The sequence below is a fragment of the Aristolochia californica genome, unplaced genomic scaffold, assembly GCF_029961685.1.
Source record: "Aristolochia californica isolate CCGP_79_NKW_82.1479 unplaced genomic scaffold, dmAriCali1.0.hap1 SCAF_8, whole genome shotgun sequence".
In the NCBI taxonomy this organism is placed as follows: domain Eukaryota; kingdom Viridiplantae; phylum Streptophyta; class Magnoliopsida; order Piperales; family Aristolochiaceae; genus Aristolochia; species Aristolochia californica.
Window position 1 is genome coordinate 9,047,093 of NW_027182279.1, and position 15,307 is coordinate 9,062,399.

The 15,307-nt window shown below is 40.7% G+C and overlaps 1 protein-coding gene across 3 annotated transcripts in view; it reads left to right on the top strand.

Annotated features, from left to right (window-relative positions):
• The window catches only part of LOC137939035 (calcium-dependent lipid-binding protein-like), a 58,894-nt gene that overhangs the window by 10,332 nt on the left and 33,255 nt on the right, over nucleotides 1-15,307 (top strand). For all 3 annotated transcript variants that reach the window (XM_068784202.1, XM_068784204.1, XM_068784203.1), the window contains 2 exons: nucleotides 2,455-2,505; nucleotides 2,622-2,742. In XM_068784202.1, coding sequence (XP_068640303.1) covers nucleotides 2,455-2,505; nucleotides 2,622-2,742 — 172 coding nt within the window. The remainder of the gene's footprint in view (nucleotides 1-2,454; nucleotides 2,506-2,621; nucleotides 2,743-15,307) is intronic.

Consider the following 15,307-nt stretch of genomic DNA (forward strand, 5'->3'; position numbering starts at 1 on the left):
TTTTGCAAGACATCAAATAATTTTTGCAAAGTGGCCGTGCTAGAATATAACTTTGCACATGTGTCCCAAATGTCTTTGGCTGTTTTTACGTGGACAACATTGTTGGCTAGATATTCTTCCATACTATTAATAAACCAACTAATGGCCAAATTATAATTCTTAACCCACTTGAGGTAGGGTAGATCTTCTTCATCAATCGGTGGAGAAGGTTTGTTTAAGTGACCGAGAAGGTCACGAGTAATAAGAGCCCCTCGTACCGATTGCGACCAACTGAGATAATTTGAGAGGCCCCTTAAGGGAATAGTAGTAATTCTTAGTATGTCACTCTTACTACTTGTATTTCCAGCATCCATCTTGCAGTAAAACAAATGCTTAAACTACACTCAAGATCAATTATAGAAGCTCCAAATTTAAGAATAAGTAAAATCAAAATGGGAAGGCACTTTAAATCATGTATAGGCTGCCAAATAAGTCAATCTGAATGTCCTAAATAGACCAAATAAGAGAAGATCTTCTCAAAAACATCCACTAATTCAAACTTGAAGGATCCGTGTACCAAATCAATTACTTGTAAATTGAGATATAGAATCTTATCCACAAGATCAGGCACTAAATCATCAAAGCATTTGTGCCTATGTCAAGTGCAGTCACCATCCAGAAATGAATCAAATCCTATATATCCTTAAAAAAAATCTCAAGATGATAGAATGAAAACTTATGCTTTAACCCAAAATTCCAAAAATCGTGGCTAAACACTTAAGAACCACGGTTATCTTTCTTTGAGATCCTTTGTAGCAAATAAGGTCTCTTATAAATCTCAACTCATAGGGACAATCCAACTTTCAAATAACCAAGTTGGAGTTCAAGAGAGTAGAGAGGGCAGCAGAATAGTAGAGGCATGTGGATAAATTTTCATCATGCTGGGGTTTAAACATATGTTGATTCACCAGCTAAATGAATCGGCCACATGAGCAGCACCAAGTGTGAGAGGCCTTGCAGCAACATGTGCAGGAATTCCAACTCATTGAAAAATCATCCAAGCCACATGTAAATAACTGAATCTCAAGCCATCAATCTTGATAGAACAACCAATCTTGATCAACCTTGTAATTTAGCTACAAGAAGGCCAAGATGATAACATCTTCTTAACACAAGGGATTAATCTTCACAACTTCTCATATGAAGATCATCTTGTCTTGATGTAATCCAGAGATCAAAGCCTCAACATATAGCAAGGAAAATGAGTAAATAATAACCAAAAATGACTTATCTCTTCATGGCTGGACTCCTTCCTTCATGAGTGATTTCATGGCCAACCTTCATAAATATTTTTTCGTATACTTTATCAAAGGGGATCCTAAACACTTAGGCTCTGATACCATGTAGAGTTTAGGATCTCATGATAAGAATTTCAACCAAACCAAGAAGAACAAGGAGAAGAGAGGGAAAAGGGATCAACCACCAAGGGATAGAGCTTGGACAAAGGAGAAGAGGAAGAGCGCCTACCAAGGGAGATAGGTTGGGCGAACTTTGGGAGAAAGGAGGAAAGAACTTGAATGCTCTTACCTCTTAGCCAATACCTCTATTTATAGCTTTTACAATGCTCTTTTAGGGCTACGACATTATAAAAGAAAAGATATAAAAAAGACAAGTATTTACAACTTCATGCCATCTTTATGAGAAGACTTCTTATTTACCCACATGCTACCTCTTAGATGTGTGAGCTTTCTTTTCTTGGACGTGTGGACATGGGTCCACTCTTCTAACAATATCATTTGATTTTGGCAAATTATCTTTGACTTAAGTTATGAAATCGTGAGTTCGAGATAGTACAAAAGGGAAAAAGTAAGAAAGAGAACAGATACAGAAGAAGAAAGCAAGCAAAAAGAAACAAGGGAATTTTTCTCAAACGAGAGCCAAACCCAGATTTACCTTAGGGTATGACCTCAGCCGTTCACCTTCATCTTATCTATACCAAATTTTATACAAAGTCTAAATTACCCTTTGGGCTACATCTTGAGCTATTACATGGTTTATGATGTATAAGCTGAGTAAAATTAACATTGATCCTTCCAACTTTCAACAAGCTGTTAAGGGAAAAAAAAGCAAGTGAATATGGAAATATTATTTTTTCGCATTTGTGAACTTAGGCAGGATCCTTTGGCACTAAACCCAAGTCATATTTTTTTCTGGGACGTGAACATGCTTGTCCTATACATAGGAAAAGTGGATAACTAGATCGGCTTGTTATGTCACCTAGTTGGTAGGAAGAATTATAGAAAGATGATTAATTTTCAAACAGTAAGTTATCTCTGGTTATTTCAAGTGAGAAGTGAGATGTTGCATAAAAGCAGTCAAGATATCTAAAACAAGTATTTATTCGTTATCTGCTGACTTTCTTCATACTTTATTGGTGTATGTGGAACTGAGTTTGTTCCTCTTGCTCATTTGCAGGTGAAGTGGCTGAACAAGCAACTTGCAAAATTGTGGCCTTTTGTTGCTGATGTAAGTGGCAAATATCTTTACTACCATAGTGATAAATTAACTATTTTGTTGTATTCTTTCTGTAAATGTACAAATATTCAAGTATTTATTGTGAGTTTTGAAATTCGCCATCTCAGGCAGCGACAATGGTAATTAAAGAATCTGTTGAGCCACTACTTGAAGAATATAGACCTCCTGGAATTACTGCCCTTAAGTTCAGCAAGCTTTCTCTGGGAAATGTTGCTCCCAAAGTTGAAGGTTTGATCTCCTTCTATTATACTAGAGTTTCTCTTTTAGAAAAAAGTGTTGTCGATTTATTTTTCTGTACTTTAAGCTGCTATTGAGCCTGTACCAGAAATAAACAAAAAGGGTGTGAGTACAGTGAAAAGAAGTTAAGAAAATAGGGACCATAATCTATGGGACAGTGAACCTTGCTTTCTGGCACAAAAGAAAATCCTTTTTTTGTGTGGAAACTGATAGCAAGTCGTAGTATTTGGTGAACCCATGCTTCTTCCATGGGTTCTTATTTTTTTCTCGTGCATTGTGCAATCTTCCATGGGCAGTTCTGATCATTTTCAGAAAACCTTCCTGTGCATCCCTGCTTCTAGGAGTAGCTAATGACTCACTTTTGCTCCTTCAAATGGGGAGTCAGAAGGCACCTCTTTTATTCATCTCTCTCTCTCTCTCTCTCTCTCTCTCTCTCTATCTATCTATCTATCTGTCAGTCTATTTTCTTTTTTTTAATGGTTATTAATATCATCCTTTTTACTCAGAAGAATCTAGTATTTTTCTATAGATATCATCTCGTTTCCTCCTTGAATAAATTCAGCCATTGAAACTCTTGAGATCACTCTATAGCTATTAGTCTTCGCTGCATTGAAGGCGATTCAAAGGTTGTTATCAATTGGTATACGAAGCCTTCAAAACCTCCTTGGCAGCATTGGGAGTTATATGAGGATATATGTACTTTAATTTCCCAAATGTATTGTAAGTGGAATTATATTCCTAGATCTGCTAATCATTTGGCAGATAGACAAGCTAAACAGGGCGTTGCCCTCCAACAACTTGTTGGGGAGGAAGGCCACCTTAGCTAGGTAATGTATTTTCTTCTTTTTGCAATATATATTCACAACCTACTTTCAAAAAAAACTTCCAGATTGATAAGAGAAAGCCATCTTTTTCTTGGAACATATTTGTTGAAAAACAAGTACAGGGGTATTTTGGTCATTTATTTATCTTTATTTATTTTGTCTTGATGTAATCTTGTTATGTATGTCCAATTACGTCTATGGACCAAGTTTCATTTAAATAGGACATGTAGAATGGAAGATACAAGGAGATTAAAGTTTCACTTAACTAAGGGCATATTTGTAATTGTCCTCAAACAACATTATAAATACAGGTTGGGGGATGACCACAGCCCTCGTAGCTCTCTATTTGAGCTTTTCGCTCTCCATTTTCTCTCCCTCTCATTCTCTATCTTCAACTCGCTCTTCTTACTTTTTTCAATATTGATAAGAGAAAGTGATGCAGTACAATTATGCTTATCCTGAAACTGAGAGTGAAGAAGAAGAACAAAGAGATAAGAAAGATGATGAAGAGAAAGCAAGTCGAAGGAAATTTCCAAAATCATCATTCATTAAGCTTTTCAAGTTATACAAGCCTTAGATAATGATTCTGTTGAATTTTTGGAAAAGAGAAAACCTTACTAATTTTGTTGTAATCTGAGTACATGAACCCCTATTTATAATAGAAGAAAGTAATAGAGTCTAATTATAATTAAACTACCCTTGTCCCAATTACACCCAAAGTCTAACACTTAAAGATAAGTCCTAGCATAATTAAACAACTCAACATAAATAGAAGAATAACATAACTAAAACACCTTTTAACTAAAACTCTTCTGTGAGACCTCCTTCCATAATAATTATGGCTTTGTAAGACTTCTTATTGTGAGAGTCATGTAAGACTCTTCAATATCTGCTCTTCAACACTCCTCTTCAAGGACCTGAATAAACCATAACAGGTATATAGAAGTACCAAACGTGCAAAGGGCATCTAGAGTAGCAGATCATGGTGGAAATCTAATTGACACAAACGCAATAGCAGCAAGGTACGAAGGGGAGACATCTAGACCGAAGGAGCCAATTGACGAACAAGAATGGCAAACCGTCGTGAGTCGCACATCAAGAAGAAGGATTGGGGTGGAAGAACTAGATGAACTCCACTACAGAAACAACAACGGCTCCATCTCCCTCAGAAAAGCGAAAGACAAAAATTTCTGCGAATCACCTCCCGATTTGGATCAAAGAAGTCCTTCATCTCCATTCCCATCGATGCTGTGGAAGCCTTCGGCTTTATCCTAGGAAAAGTATGGGACAACAACACGGGGCGAAGCTATGACAAATCACTCTTCACAAGGGAGTTGGAATTTCAGATCCACACTCAATTTCACGGAGGAAAGCTTGAGTGCTCGATCACTCTGAGACGAGCAAATAAAATCATGGGAATGGTTTTCATTCTGCAAAGCCCAAGCTTCGGGTTGGGATGAAGGCAATTCAAGCTCTCGATCAACCAACTATCCCAGGCACAAGCCGCAGGAAATACCCTCCACATCAATCACCCAAAAAAGCCCAGCTTATCACCCCCCCGCCATCCCCCCACAGGGAAGAACAAAACTCCCACTACCAAGCTACCCAAACCAGAAAAATCTTGGAAAGATTCCATCAATCCCTTTCTCTCCAGGAAACAACTCCTCTTGCCCCCAACCCCCAACCCCCTCCGAAAATCCTAGAGACAAGTGTCACACTCCCGCCTCCACCCCCTTCGAAATCCATCTACCATGAGAATCTCCACCCCCTTTTCTCACTAGAGTGTTGAAACCAGTGCGCTAAAAGGCTCGAACCTTTTAGGAAAACAACCCCACAGATCTTATACAAGGACTGGCCCGGTTGATGCAAACAAATATTCCAACACTCCCCCGCACGGGAAAACCCATGGACAAATTCACCAGAAAAACCCGGGACAAATTCACCAGAAATACCTGGGACAAATTCCTGGAAAAGCCCAGGACAAATTTGGTGGGAGCGGGATTCGAACTCGGGACCAACCTGCTCTGATACCATGTTGAAACCAGTGCACTAAAAGGCTCGAACCTTTTAGGAAAGCAACCCCACGGATCTTATACAAGGACTGGCTGAGTCGATACAAACAAATATTCCAACACAGAGCAAGCCCTAGAAGAAGGGAAGAAGCGGTTATCGACAACCCCCACCATCATTGTCCGACCTGATCATAACTCAGCCGAGATGATCAGAAATTGGATCCGGAAGAAAGTCTCAAATGGACAGTGGACATTACACACATCCAGGACAAGCACTAGCTCTTGGCTTTCCAGTCGCATGAGGATAGGGAGACGCTGCTTCATCTACAAAATGAGACAAAATCCCCAATTATGGGCATAATCCTTTGGAACTCCGGCACATCTTGGGTTGGCCAATGGGTAGCTGCTCGCGGTATTCTAGTAGAACTCCGATGCCGACACATGCTAGAAAGCCTGGCGAATATTTTCGGTGAGCTCGTCTGGCTAATGAGAAACCGCAGGAACTGCTATGGAAAAATTTCTTCATTAAGCCAAAATCCCTGGTAAGAGGAACTCAACTCATTGAACTTTTTTCGGGCGATTTCTTCGCCTGGATCATGTTGGAATTTGAGGATATGAGCTGTCTCCCCCCAATGATTCCGAACTCGCGAGATCTTGATAAATGTCTGACTCAGTGCAACCTTGACTCTCTGAGTACTGAGTTAAACCAGAGTCCATCTTACACCGAGTCAGGGGCCGAGCTAGCCTATAAACTCAACAAAAAATAACTTCGGCCAATGCCCATGGAACTCTCCCGAATGAAAATTCAAATTCCGAAAACCAAAAAATCCAAAGCTCCACTCAACCCATCTTTTCATTGCCGAACACCATTTCCAAGAGCACTCCATCCCACATCATGCTCCTAAACACCCCCCGAAACTCCAGCTTGAACCAGACACTTGGCACTGGAATCATACCTTCAAATCCCCGTCGTCCTAACCAAATCACCCCTGTTACTCCTTTGAGTCTGACACCCCATCTGATTCAACCTATCCCTGATCCCTCTCGCTTGGAGCCCAGCGCCCATCTGACCACACCTGTTGAATGCCTGCCACATCGCCCCTCGGCCACCAAAATTCCACATAACCTTTTTTCCCATCCCACAAACCTCTCCTTTCCCATCGATATGTCCTGTACCACTCCTGAGATACTATCAAATCAGCTTCCCTCCCAAGCTATCAGCCAAAGATCAATCTCCCCCATGTCTACCCAAACTCCAAGACATCAAACCTTGTCGCCTATTAACCCTGTCACAGTGGGCCTCCACAGGAGCCACCATCCTCTTTCAGAACACAAAACACCTCGACACCCCTCACCTCACTCTTCAGCCCTCTCTTTTCATACTGTCATGCCCCATCCCATCCCTGATATACCATCCACTCAGCATCCTCTGGAGCCCCGAGCCACCAATTCAAAGAGGATGGTGGCTCGTGTGGAGGCCCACTGTGACATGGTTAATCGGCGACGAGGTTTGATGTCTTGGAGTTAAACACCTCGACGCCCCTCACCTCACTCCGCAGCCCTCTCTTTTCATACTGACATGCCCCATCCCATCCCTGATATACCATCCACTCAGCATCCTCTGGAGCCCCGAGCCACCAATTCCAACTCACACTGTCCCACAACCTATCAAACCCCACCCCACCACACTTTACCGCCAGTTGACTCTCCCATCCCGAAAGTCACCCTCAGCCCCCCATCAACCCACCCAGAGAACAATCTCCCTAACAACCTCACTGCTCCTAACAGTACAAGAAACGTCGGACCAGCCAGTCCACAAAAGTGAAATATAGCTTTTCTCACCCCCTCGGAGAACCTGCTACACCCTGATTACCCTATGAATCTTGATGTCTTAGATCCGCTTTCAAAATCCCCCCAAGATGTACAATCTGAGACAATCCCAACCTGGCAACATGTCCCCTCAACTCTGCCCCCTTGAGCCCCCCTCCACCTATTGCCAATGATGAAAATCTTCCCCGAAACTCTCCAAAGCCCCCCGCTGACACCACACCTCTATTACAATGGCATCCCCCTTCTCCGAACAGATCATCACATCCCAACCACAATCCTTACTCCATCGTCTTCTTCCCTATGCCTCTGGCCTCCATGGACCCTAACTCCGATAAACTTCCAGAGACACCTGCTAGTAATTCTGAAAGGTATGGAAAATACAATTCCTTCCCCATCACCTACTCCAGACGTAAACCAAAATAGAGAAAGCCACCCAAAGTCATTACACAAACATACTCTAGGGAGAAAACTCTGTAGCAAAGGCAAAGACCCCGCCCCGGAAACCAGCTTGCCAGAACAGAACCCGCCCTCCTCCCCATCCCCCCCACGTTTCGAATCTCTCAGGGACTATCCCAAACTCACCCGAAAGGAGCGGGTGGAAAATATGCAGAAACACATCATGGAACACTCGGCGGGCGTCGTCTCCCCGCATCGACTGGAGAAGATGCTGGAGCTAACTTGGGAGTTCTCCAAGTACTATAACAGCCTCTTTTGCTACTCAAAGGAGGATATTTTCAGAATCTCAGGTCCATGATTGTCCTATCCTGAAACGTTCGGGGAATCAACTCGCCCTCTAAGCGAGACTTCATCGAAGCAGCTCTTTTTGAATATAAGCCTAATATTATAATATTTACATAAACAAAGCTGCAATGTTTTGATAATTTTGTGGCCCACAGTCTATGGTTTAATTTGGACCTTGAGTGGGCTGTAATCGATGTGGTGGGGCACTCTAGTGGCATTCTTGTAATCTGGAACCCAAACTCGGTTGAGGCCGTATCCATTGATCTGGGTCATTTCTCCCTTTGCATCCGCTTTCGGAACAGAGCTCTAGGATCAGAATGGGCCCTGGCCTTTGGGGAACGACCATCGATCCCTCTTATGGGATGAAATATTATAAAAAGTTCAACAATGGAGTCTCCCCTAACTTCTGGCTGAAAGCCCCCTTGCAAAAAGAATCACCTCCACAATGAGAGCTTTCTCGGACCTGATTAGTTGTCTAGAGCTCCTTGAAATTCCCTTATCGGGGAAAAAAATTACTTGGTCCAATGGCCAACCACCATTCCACCCCCCCCCTCCTTTCCTTTCAAAATTAGATCGATTATTGGTTAATAATGACTTGCTACTTCTTTTCCAAAATACTGTGGGTCAGGTCCTCAACAAAATCGGCTCTGACCATTGGCCTATCCTCATAAACACCCATCCCCCAAATTGGGGGTTTCCTCCATTCAGATTCGAAAACTCCTGGCTCTTGGTGGATTCTTTTGTCCCGCATTTGAAGAAGTGGTGGGAAGATCTCCCACATCATCCAAATCCGGGGTGGGCGTTCCATGTAAAATTCAAAGCTCTCAAATCAGTTATAAGGCCCTGGGCTCGCAACCTCAATGCTGCTGTTGCATTTACAAAAGCCTCCATCCGTCACCGCTTCTCTGAGATGGATCTTCTGGAGGAGCAAAGGTCTCTCACTTCTCTTGAACTCATTTGTAGAAATAACTTAAAACTCTGACTTCTCTAAACTCCTTACAAGCGAAACTACTCATTGGAAGCAACATGCTAGATTCCACTGGCTGTTTGATGGGGATGGCAATACAAAGTTTTTCCATGCCATTGCTTCTGGCCGTAGGAGAACTAACTGTACATCTTCCCTTCTCATAAATGGTGAGGAGTGTACGGCTAGTATCTCCATTGCTAATGAGTTTGTAAAGTTTTTTTCAGATCTATATACTGAGGAGAGCTTCAACCGCCCTACCCTTGACCAAATCGAATTCAGTAGTATCTCTGCGTTTGATGCTGCTCAGCTGGAAAGACCTTTCTACCCGGATGAAATTGATGAGGCGGCTTTCGGAATGCCAAGGGATAGGGCCCCTGGCCCGGATGGTTTCAATGGTGAATTTTACCGTCAGTATTGGGACATTATTAGAAGCAATGTGCATGATTTTTTCAATAACTTCCATTGAGTTGGAATCACCCACAAATCCTTCATTGCTCGTCCTGAAAAAACCCAACTGTACCGTGGCCCAAGATTATAGACCCGTTAACCTCACCACAAAGCTCGTACAAAATCCTTGCCTGTATTCTTGCCAAGCGCTTTAAGTCTGTTCTCCGAAGTGTCATCAGTCCTTGTCAGAGTGCCTTTCTTGCTGGTCGAAACATCCTGGACTCGTCCATGATTGCTCATGAAATCCTTTACTCTTGAAAAAAAATCGAACCGACCACGCGTGGTTATTAAACTAGATTTCGAGAAGGCTTTTGACAGGGTCAACTAGAAGTTGCTCGACCACCTCCTTGGCAAGATGGGATTTCCCACTTGTTGGAGATTTTGGATGAGAAGTTGGATTTCTAATGTCTCCTATTCTATCCTTGTAAATGACAAACCTTGTGGATATTTTAAGGGCTCTAGGGGAATCAGGCAGGGGGATCCTCTATCCCCCTTTTTGTTCACTCTCATTGGGGAGCATTTGGCTGCCATGGTCCGTCTGGCTAAAACGGTAGGATGGCTTAGACCTATTTTCTCTGACCTTGCCTTTGATGGTAGCCTCCCTCAATATGCAGATAACACAATTTTTTTCTGTGATGGCTCCCTTAGCCAAATTCACAATTTAAGTGCCTTGCTTAGCTTATTTGAAATCTCATCTGGGCAAAAAATCAGTTGTGGAAAATCATCCATTTCGGGATACAACATTCAGCCTAGTCTGCTTAGTTCAATGGCGAGCTATCTGGGATGCAACATTGCAACATCTGTTGGAACTTATCTGGGGCTCCCTTTGACCCCACGCCTCCCCTCTTAGGCTTCTTGGCATCCTGTCATTGAGCGCTTGGAAGGGCGTCTTGCCTCTTGGCGAGGAAAATTCCTCTCAAAAGCGGGCAAATTAGTTCCGATCAAATCTTGTCTGTACGGAATACCTAACTATTTTTTTATCTACGTTCCTCTATCCAGCTTTAGTTAGAAACAGAATTGAGCTTCTAAAGAGAAGATTCCTCTGGGGTGGTCCAAATGGGGAAAAGACATATCATTTGGTTAAATGAGAGGAAGTGTGAAAACCACAGTCCTCGGGCGGGCTGGGTATCCAGGATTTCACCACCACAAATTCTGCTCTTCTCCTTAAATAGATCTGGAAATTCAATCTACAACCTTCTTTAATTTGGAGAGCTTTCATTGCGGCAAAAGCTAACCTCCATTGGCTGGTGGACTGAGGGGGGTCGAGTTTAGTCACTCTCACCTGCTTGGAAAAAAATTGTTAGACTACTCCCTGAAATCAAGATGGCAGTAAAATGTTACATTGGAAATGGAGCATCAACAAAATTCTAGATTGATTGGTGGGCTGGTCAATCCCCCCTCAAAAACAACTTCCAAGTATTCTCTGGCCTATCAGGTAACTCTGAGATTTTCATCTCCGACATCTGGTCAGATAATGGGGACTGAAATTTAAACCTTAGAAGACACCTCTCTGATACTGAAGCCCTTCTTGCCTCCAAGCTCCTTGCCAACTTCCCAGTCAGAAAGCCAAATAACTCAGGTGACACTTTAATCTAGACTCCATGTCCAAAGGGTTCTTTCTCCACTGCCTCTGCCTACAAATTCATAAGCAACAACTCCACAGCCCACCCAAAGCACCCTACGGCCTATTCCTGGGACCTCCTTGCCACGCCACGTGCTAAATTTTTCATCTGGACTGCATGTAGGAATAAAATCTTAACCTCTGATTCCTTAATCTGAAGGGGTACCCATATCCAGGACCCACTCTACCCCTTCTGCAGAAATGCCCTAGAAATGGCGAACCACTTTCTCCTATCATGTCAGTTCACCCACTTGGTCTGGACATCCCTTCTAAATAAAATTGGCTTCCAATACTGTGCCTCGGGAAACTTAACTAATACTGTCCTCTTACTCATTGAATCCAAACTCCGAAAGACAGGTAAAATGATTATGTCATGCTGTATTGGTCATATCATCGAGGCACTTTGGAAAGAACGTAACAGGATGAAATTCAATTTCAAAACCTCTCCTATTGAGGTTCTAACAGAGCAACTTACAAGCCAAGTAATTGTTTGGCTCTTGAACAAAAAAGAATTCAGAAACTTTAGTGAGACAAACTTAGGGGAAATTGGCAGACAATCGCTGGTCTCTCTCAGCCCTCTAGCCCCCTGACCATGGCTATTTGGGCCCTCCCTCCCGGACATTTAAAGTTCAACTTTGATGGAAGTGCTCTTGGTTGCCCGGGTCCAATAGGGTTTGGGGGAGTCATCCACAATGCAAATGGTGACCTCCTTTTCTCCTATGCAGCCCCCTTTGGTAACTCTGACTCTACAACAGGGGAACTTTCGGGACTGTTGCACGGCCTCAAAATTTTCTCTACCGACCTCTCAGGTCCTCTCTACATTGAAGGAGATTCAAAGGTAGTCATCAATTGGTGTGCAAACTCTGTCAGGCCTCCGTGGCGTCATTAGGATATGTTTAAGGAAATATGCAATTTATCTTCTCATTTAAGCTGTAATTGGAATCACATTCCTCGCTCTAGTAATTACTTAGCAGATACCCAGGCCAAGGATGTCACTTCTTTCCAACACTTTGTTGTAGTGACAGGTCCCCAGACCTAGGTTTGTATTTTTTTCTCTTTTCCTCTTTTATTAATATACGCACTCTTCAAAAAAAAAAAAAAAAAACTCCTCAAGCTTGTGTTTATAACTTCAGCTTGCAATGAAAAGGATTCTTGGTCTTTAATTTTCTTTTGCTAAAAAAAGTTCTTCACAGATGCAATTCTTCATAAATGCAAAAAATTCATCTTTTGTGCTCTCCCTTTCTGAAATATTTTGGTCACATAAAAATTACCGCAACATGTGGAATAAAATACCTCTTTCTTGTACTTCTTCTTCTACTTCTCCCCCTCAAGTTGAAAGGTATCAGTGTAATTCAATCTTGAAACAAAAACATATCTATATTTATTATCTCCTCCATCAAGGTGTCCTGAGGATAAGAATTTAATCTGATGACTCTCAAAAAATAAGATGGGTGATGTACGTATAAAAAAGTTTGAAACTAACCTCAAAGGATTTCAAACAAAAGAAGTGATGATATTTTCTAAAAAGGATAACGCCTGTCACTCAAAGGACAATGATAAAACCCACTTAAGGGTACTCATAAAAAAGTCTTGATGAACTTAAAACACCTATATGTATATAAAAAGAGAAACCAATTGAAACAATGCACAAGAGGTTGGCCCAAAGGGGTATGCGAGAGTAGAAAAAGGTAACCGATGAAAAGAAGTATGCGGGGCATGTAACGAAGGAAAAATAACCACCTCGACAATAAGAAGGAGACTGTAAAAATAGAAAAATAACTTAACAAATTTGACCAAGTATGACCTCAAGATAATTTCATGAGGGTGAGCAAATTATTTTTTGGAATTGACGATGCGGAAGATATACAACCAAGTAAAATAATAGAAATCTTGAAAACAACATTGACTATGGAAACTCTGATAATTGCATTACTTAACTTACAAGTTTCTGTTTCCAAATTGATTAATCCATATGAGAAAATTTTCTAATCAAATACTCAACGAATTCCTATCTAGAATACTTTCCAGATTCTGTAGAATAAAAAAAAAACCTTTCTAATGATAGACTTTCCTGAATTAGTAACACTTTCCTAAATTAAACTTTCCAAAGATAAAGAGATTTTTTGGATCAAAGAGATTTCAAACAAGAAGATAGTATTGAAGTCAAACCAAAACTCTCTGATTAGAAGACAAATTTGGATAAAAAACTCGGATTTTAGGAGAAAAGGAAACTCAATTCATGTCAATGCTTGGAAAGATAATAGGAGCGAAAATAGGAAAAAAAATAAGAGATTTTTGGTAGAACTGACCTTTGGTACTTTTGATATCAATATCTCCCAAAATATAGCTCAGAATCACAAACGGTTTCCTTCTCAAGAAACTAGACTCAGAAGAGTTTTAATTTGATACCTAATTTGACAAAAAAAGATTCGTTCTTGAATCTTTTATGACCTTTTGATTCTCTTTGTTCTGTAGCTTGACCCTTGCCAACTTAAGTGCAAATATCTCCTTAAATATAGATCAATTGACATGAAATTTTCTCCATCTGGAACTAGATTTCAATACCTTTCATATAAGTGTAATTTCTCTTTATAAAACAAACTTATTTTGAGATGAAGAATCTACTTTTTCAAAAAAAATAAAATAAAAGATAAATAATCTAATAGATTTTAGACTCTTAATCTAGCCGAATTGAGTACTCTTTCTACTTTGGCCAGCGTGACCATTGACTCTTCTGAGATCAATATCTCCCTCTAGAAAACTCAGATTGAGAATTGGTTGGATAATTAAAAAAATAGACTTACATATCTTTCTTTTGATAAATATTTCTCCGTATAAAGTCTCGTTCTTGATGACATAAAACGGTTCAAAAGTTGAAGCTTTTTTGCTGTTGCTTCTCAAACCTCTCTCTCAGTTTTACTTTTGCTACTTCAAATTTTGAATTCTCTTTGTAGAAAACTCTGATTGCCAAAATTATTTTTGCATTTGGAAAGTAGACTCGAAGATCTTTCCGTCCATATATATTTTGCTATATGAAAAGCTCAGTATGGAGGTGCAAACGCCCAGAAAATTACAGGTACTGGGACTAGAAAGAGGGAAAGAAGATAGAATACAAACCCAAACTATTAGAGATGATAGATCAGAAAAGGATCACATTATTTCTGTGGGTTTACCAAGTTAACTCACAAAACCTGCTCTGATACGATGTTGAATTTTTTGAAAAGAGAAAAAACTTTACTAACTTGTTGCAATCTGAGTACATGAACCCTTATTTGTAATAAAGGAAAGTAGTAGAGGCCAATTACAATTAAACTACCCTTGTCCCAATTACACCCAAAGTCTAACATATAAAGATAAGTTCTAGCGTAATTAACAACTCAACATAAATAGAAAACTAATATAACTAAAACACTTTTTTATTGAAACTCTTCTGTGAGACCTCTTTCCATAATAATTATGGCTCTATACGACTTCTTATTGTGAGAATGATGTAAGACTCTTCCATATCTGCTCATCAATAGACTCAAAACCCTAATTGATAATTCAAATGACGATAATGCCTCTAATCAAATGAAATAATTAATTCTTAATGACAATTGAAAATATGATTTAATAGAGTTTCAAAATGTCCTTTATTCAATTATAAGTGAATCATTACCCAACCACAATGTGGATGTAATCGGCAACACATGAGTGGTGTTCCCACCAACTCTCCTGGGGCGGGGGAACTGAACCTTATCGAGTGGGACTCCTGATGGCTCTAATAATACTCCAAAAAATCGGGGTCCAACTGTTGTTGTGACTCTCGAAATCCATGTGTAGTCGGAATCCGACTATCCTGGCCATCGTACTAGGAAACGTTGAATTGCACCACTCCTGGTAAAAACAATTTGCTCATCCAAAATAACATCAATACGTTCTATATGTGCTGGTGTTATAGATAATGGAATAGGGTCCAAAGGGACATCAAAGAAGGAAGGAGGGGGTGTCGAGTGATGGGGTGGAGTACAAAAAAAGTCATCTGGAATGGAGGGGTGGTCCGTATATGCCATCAAGTCTTCAATGTTAAAAGTGGAGCTAATGCTTACATCAGGTGGCAAATCTGCAACATAAG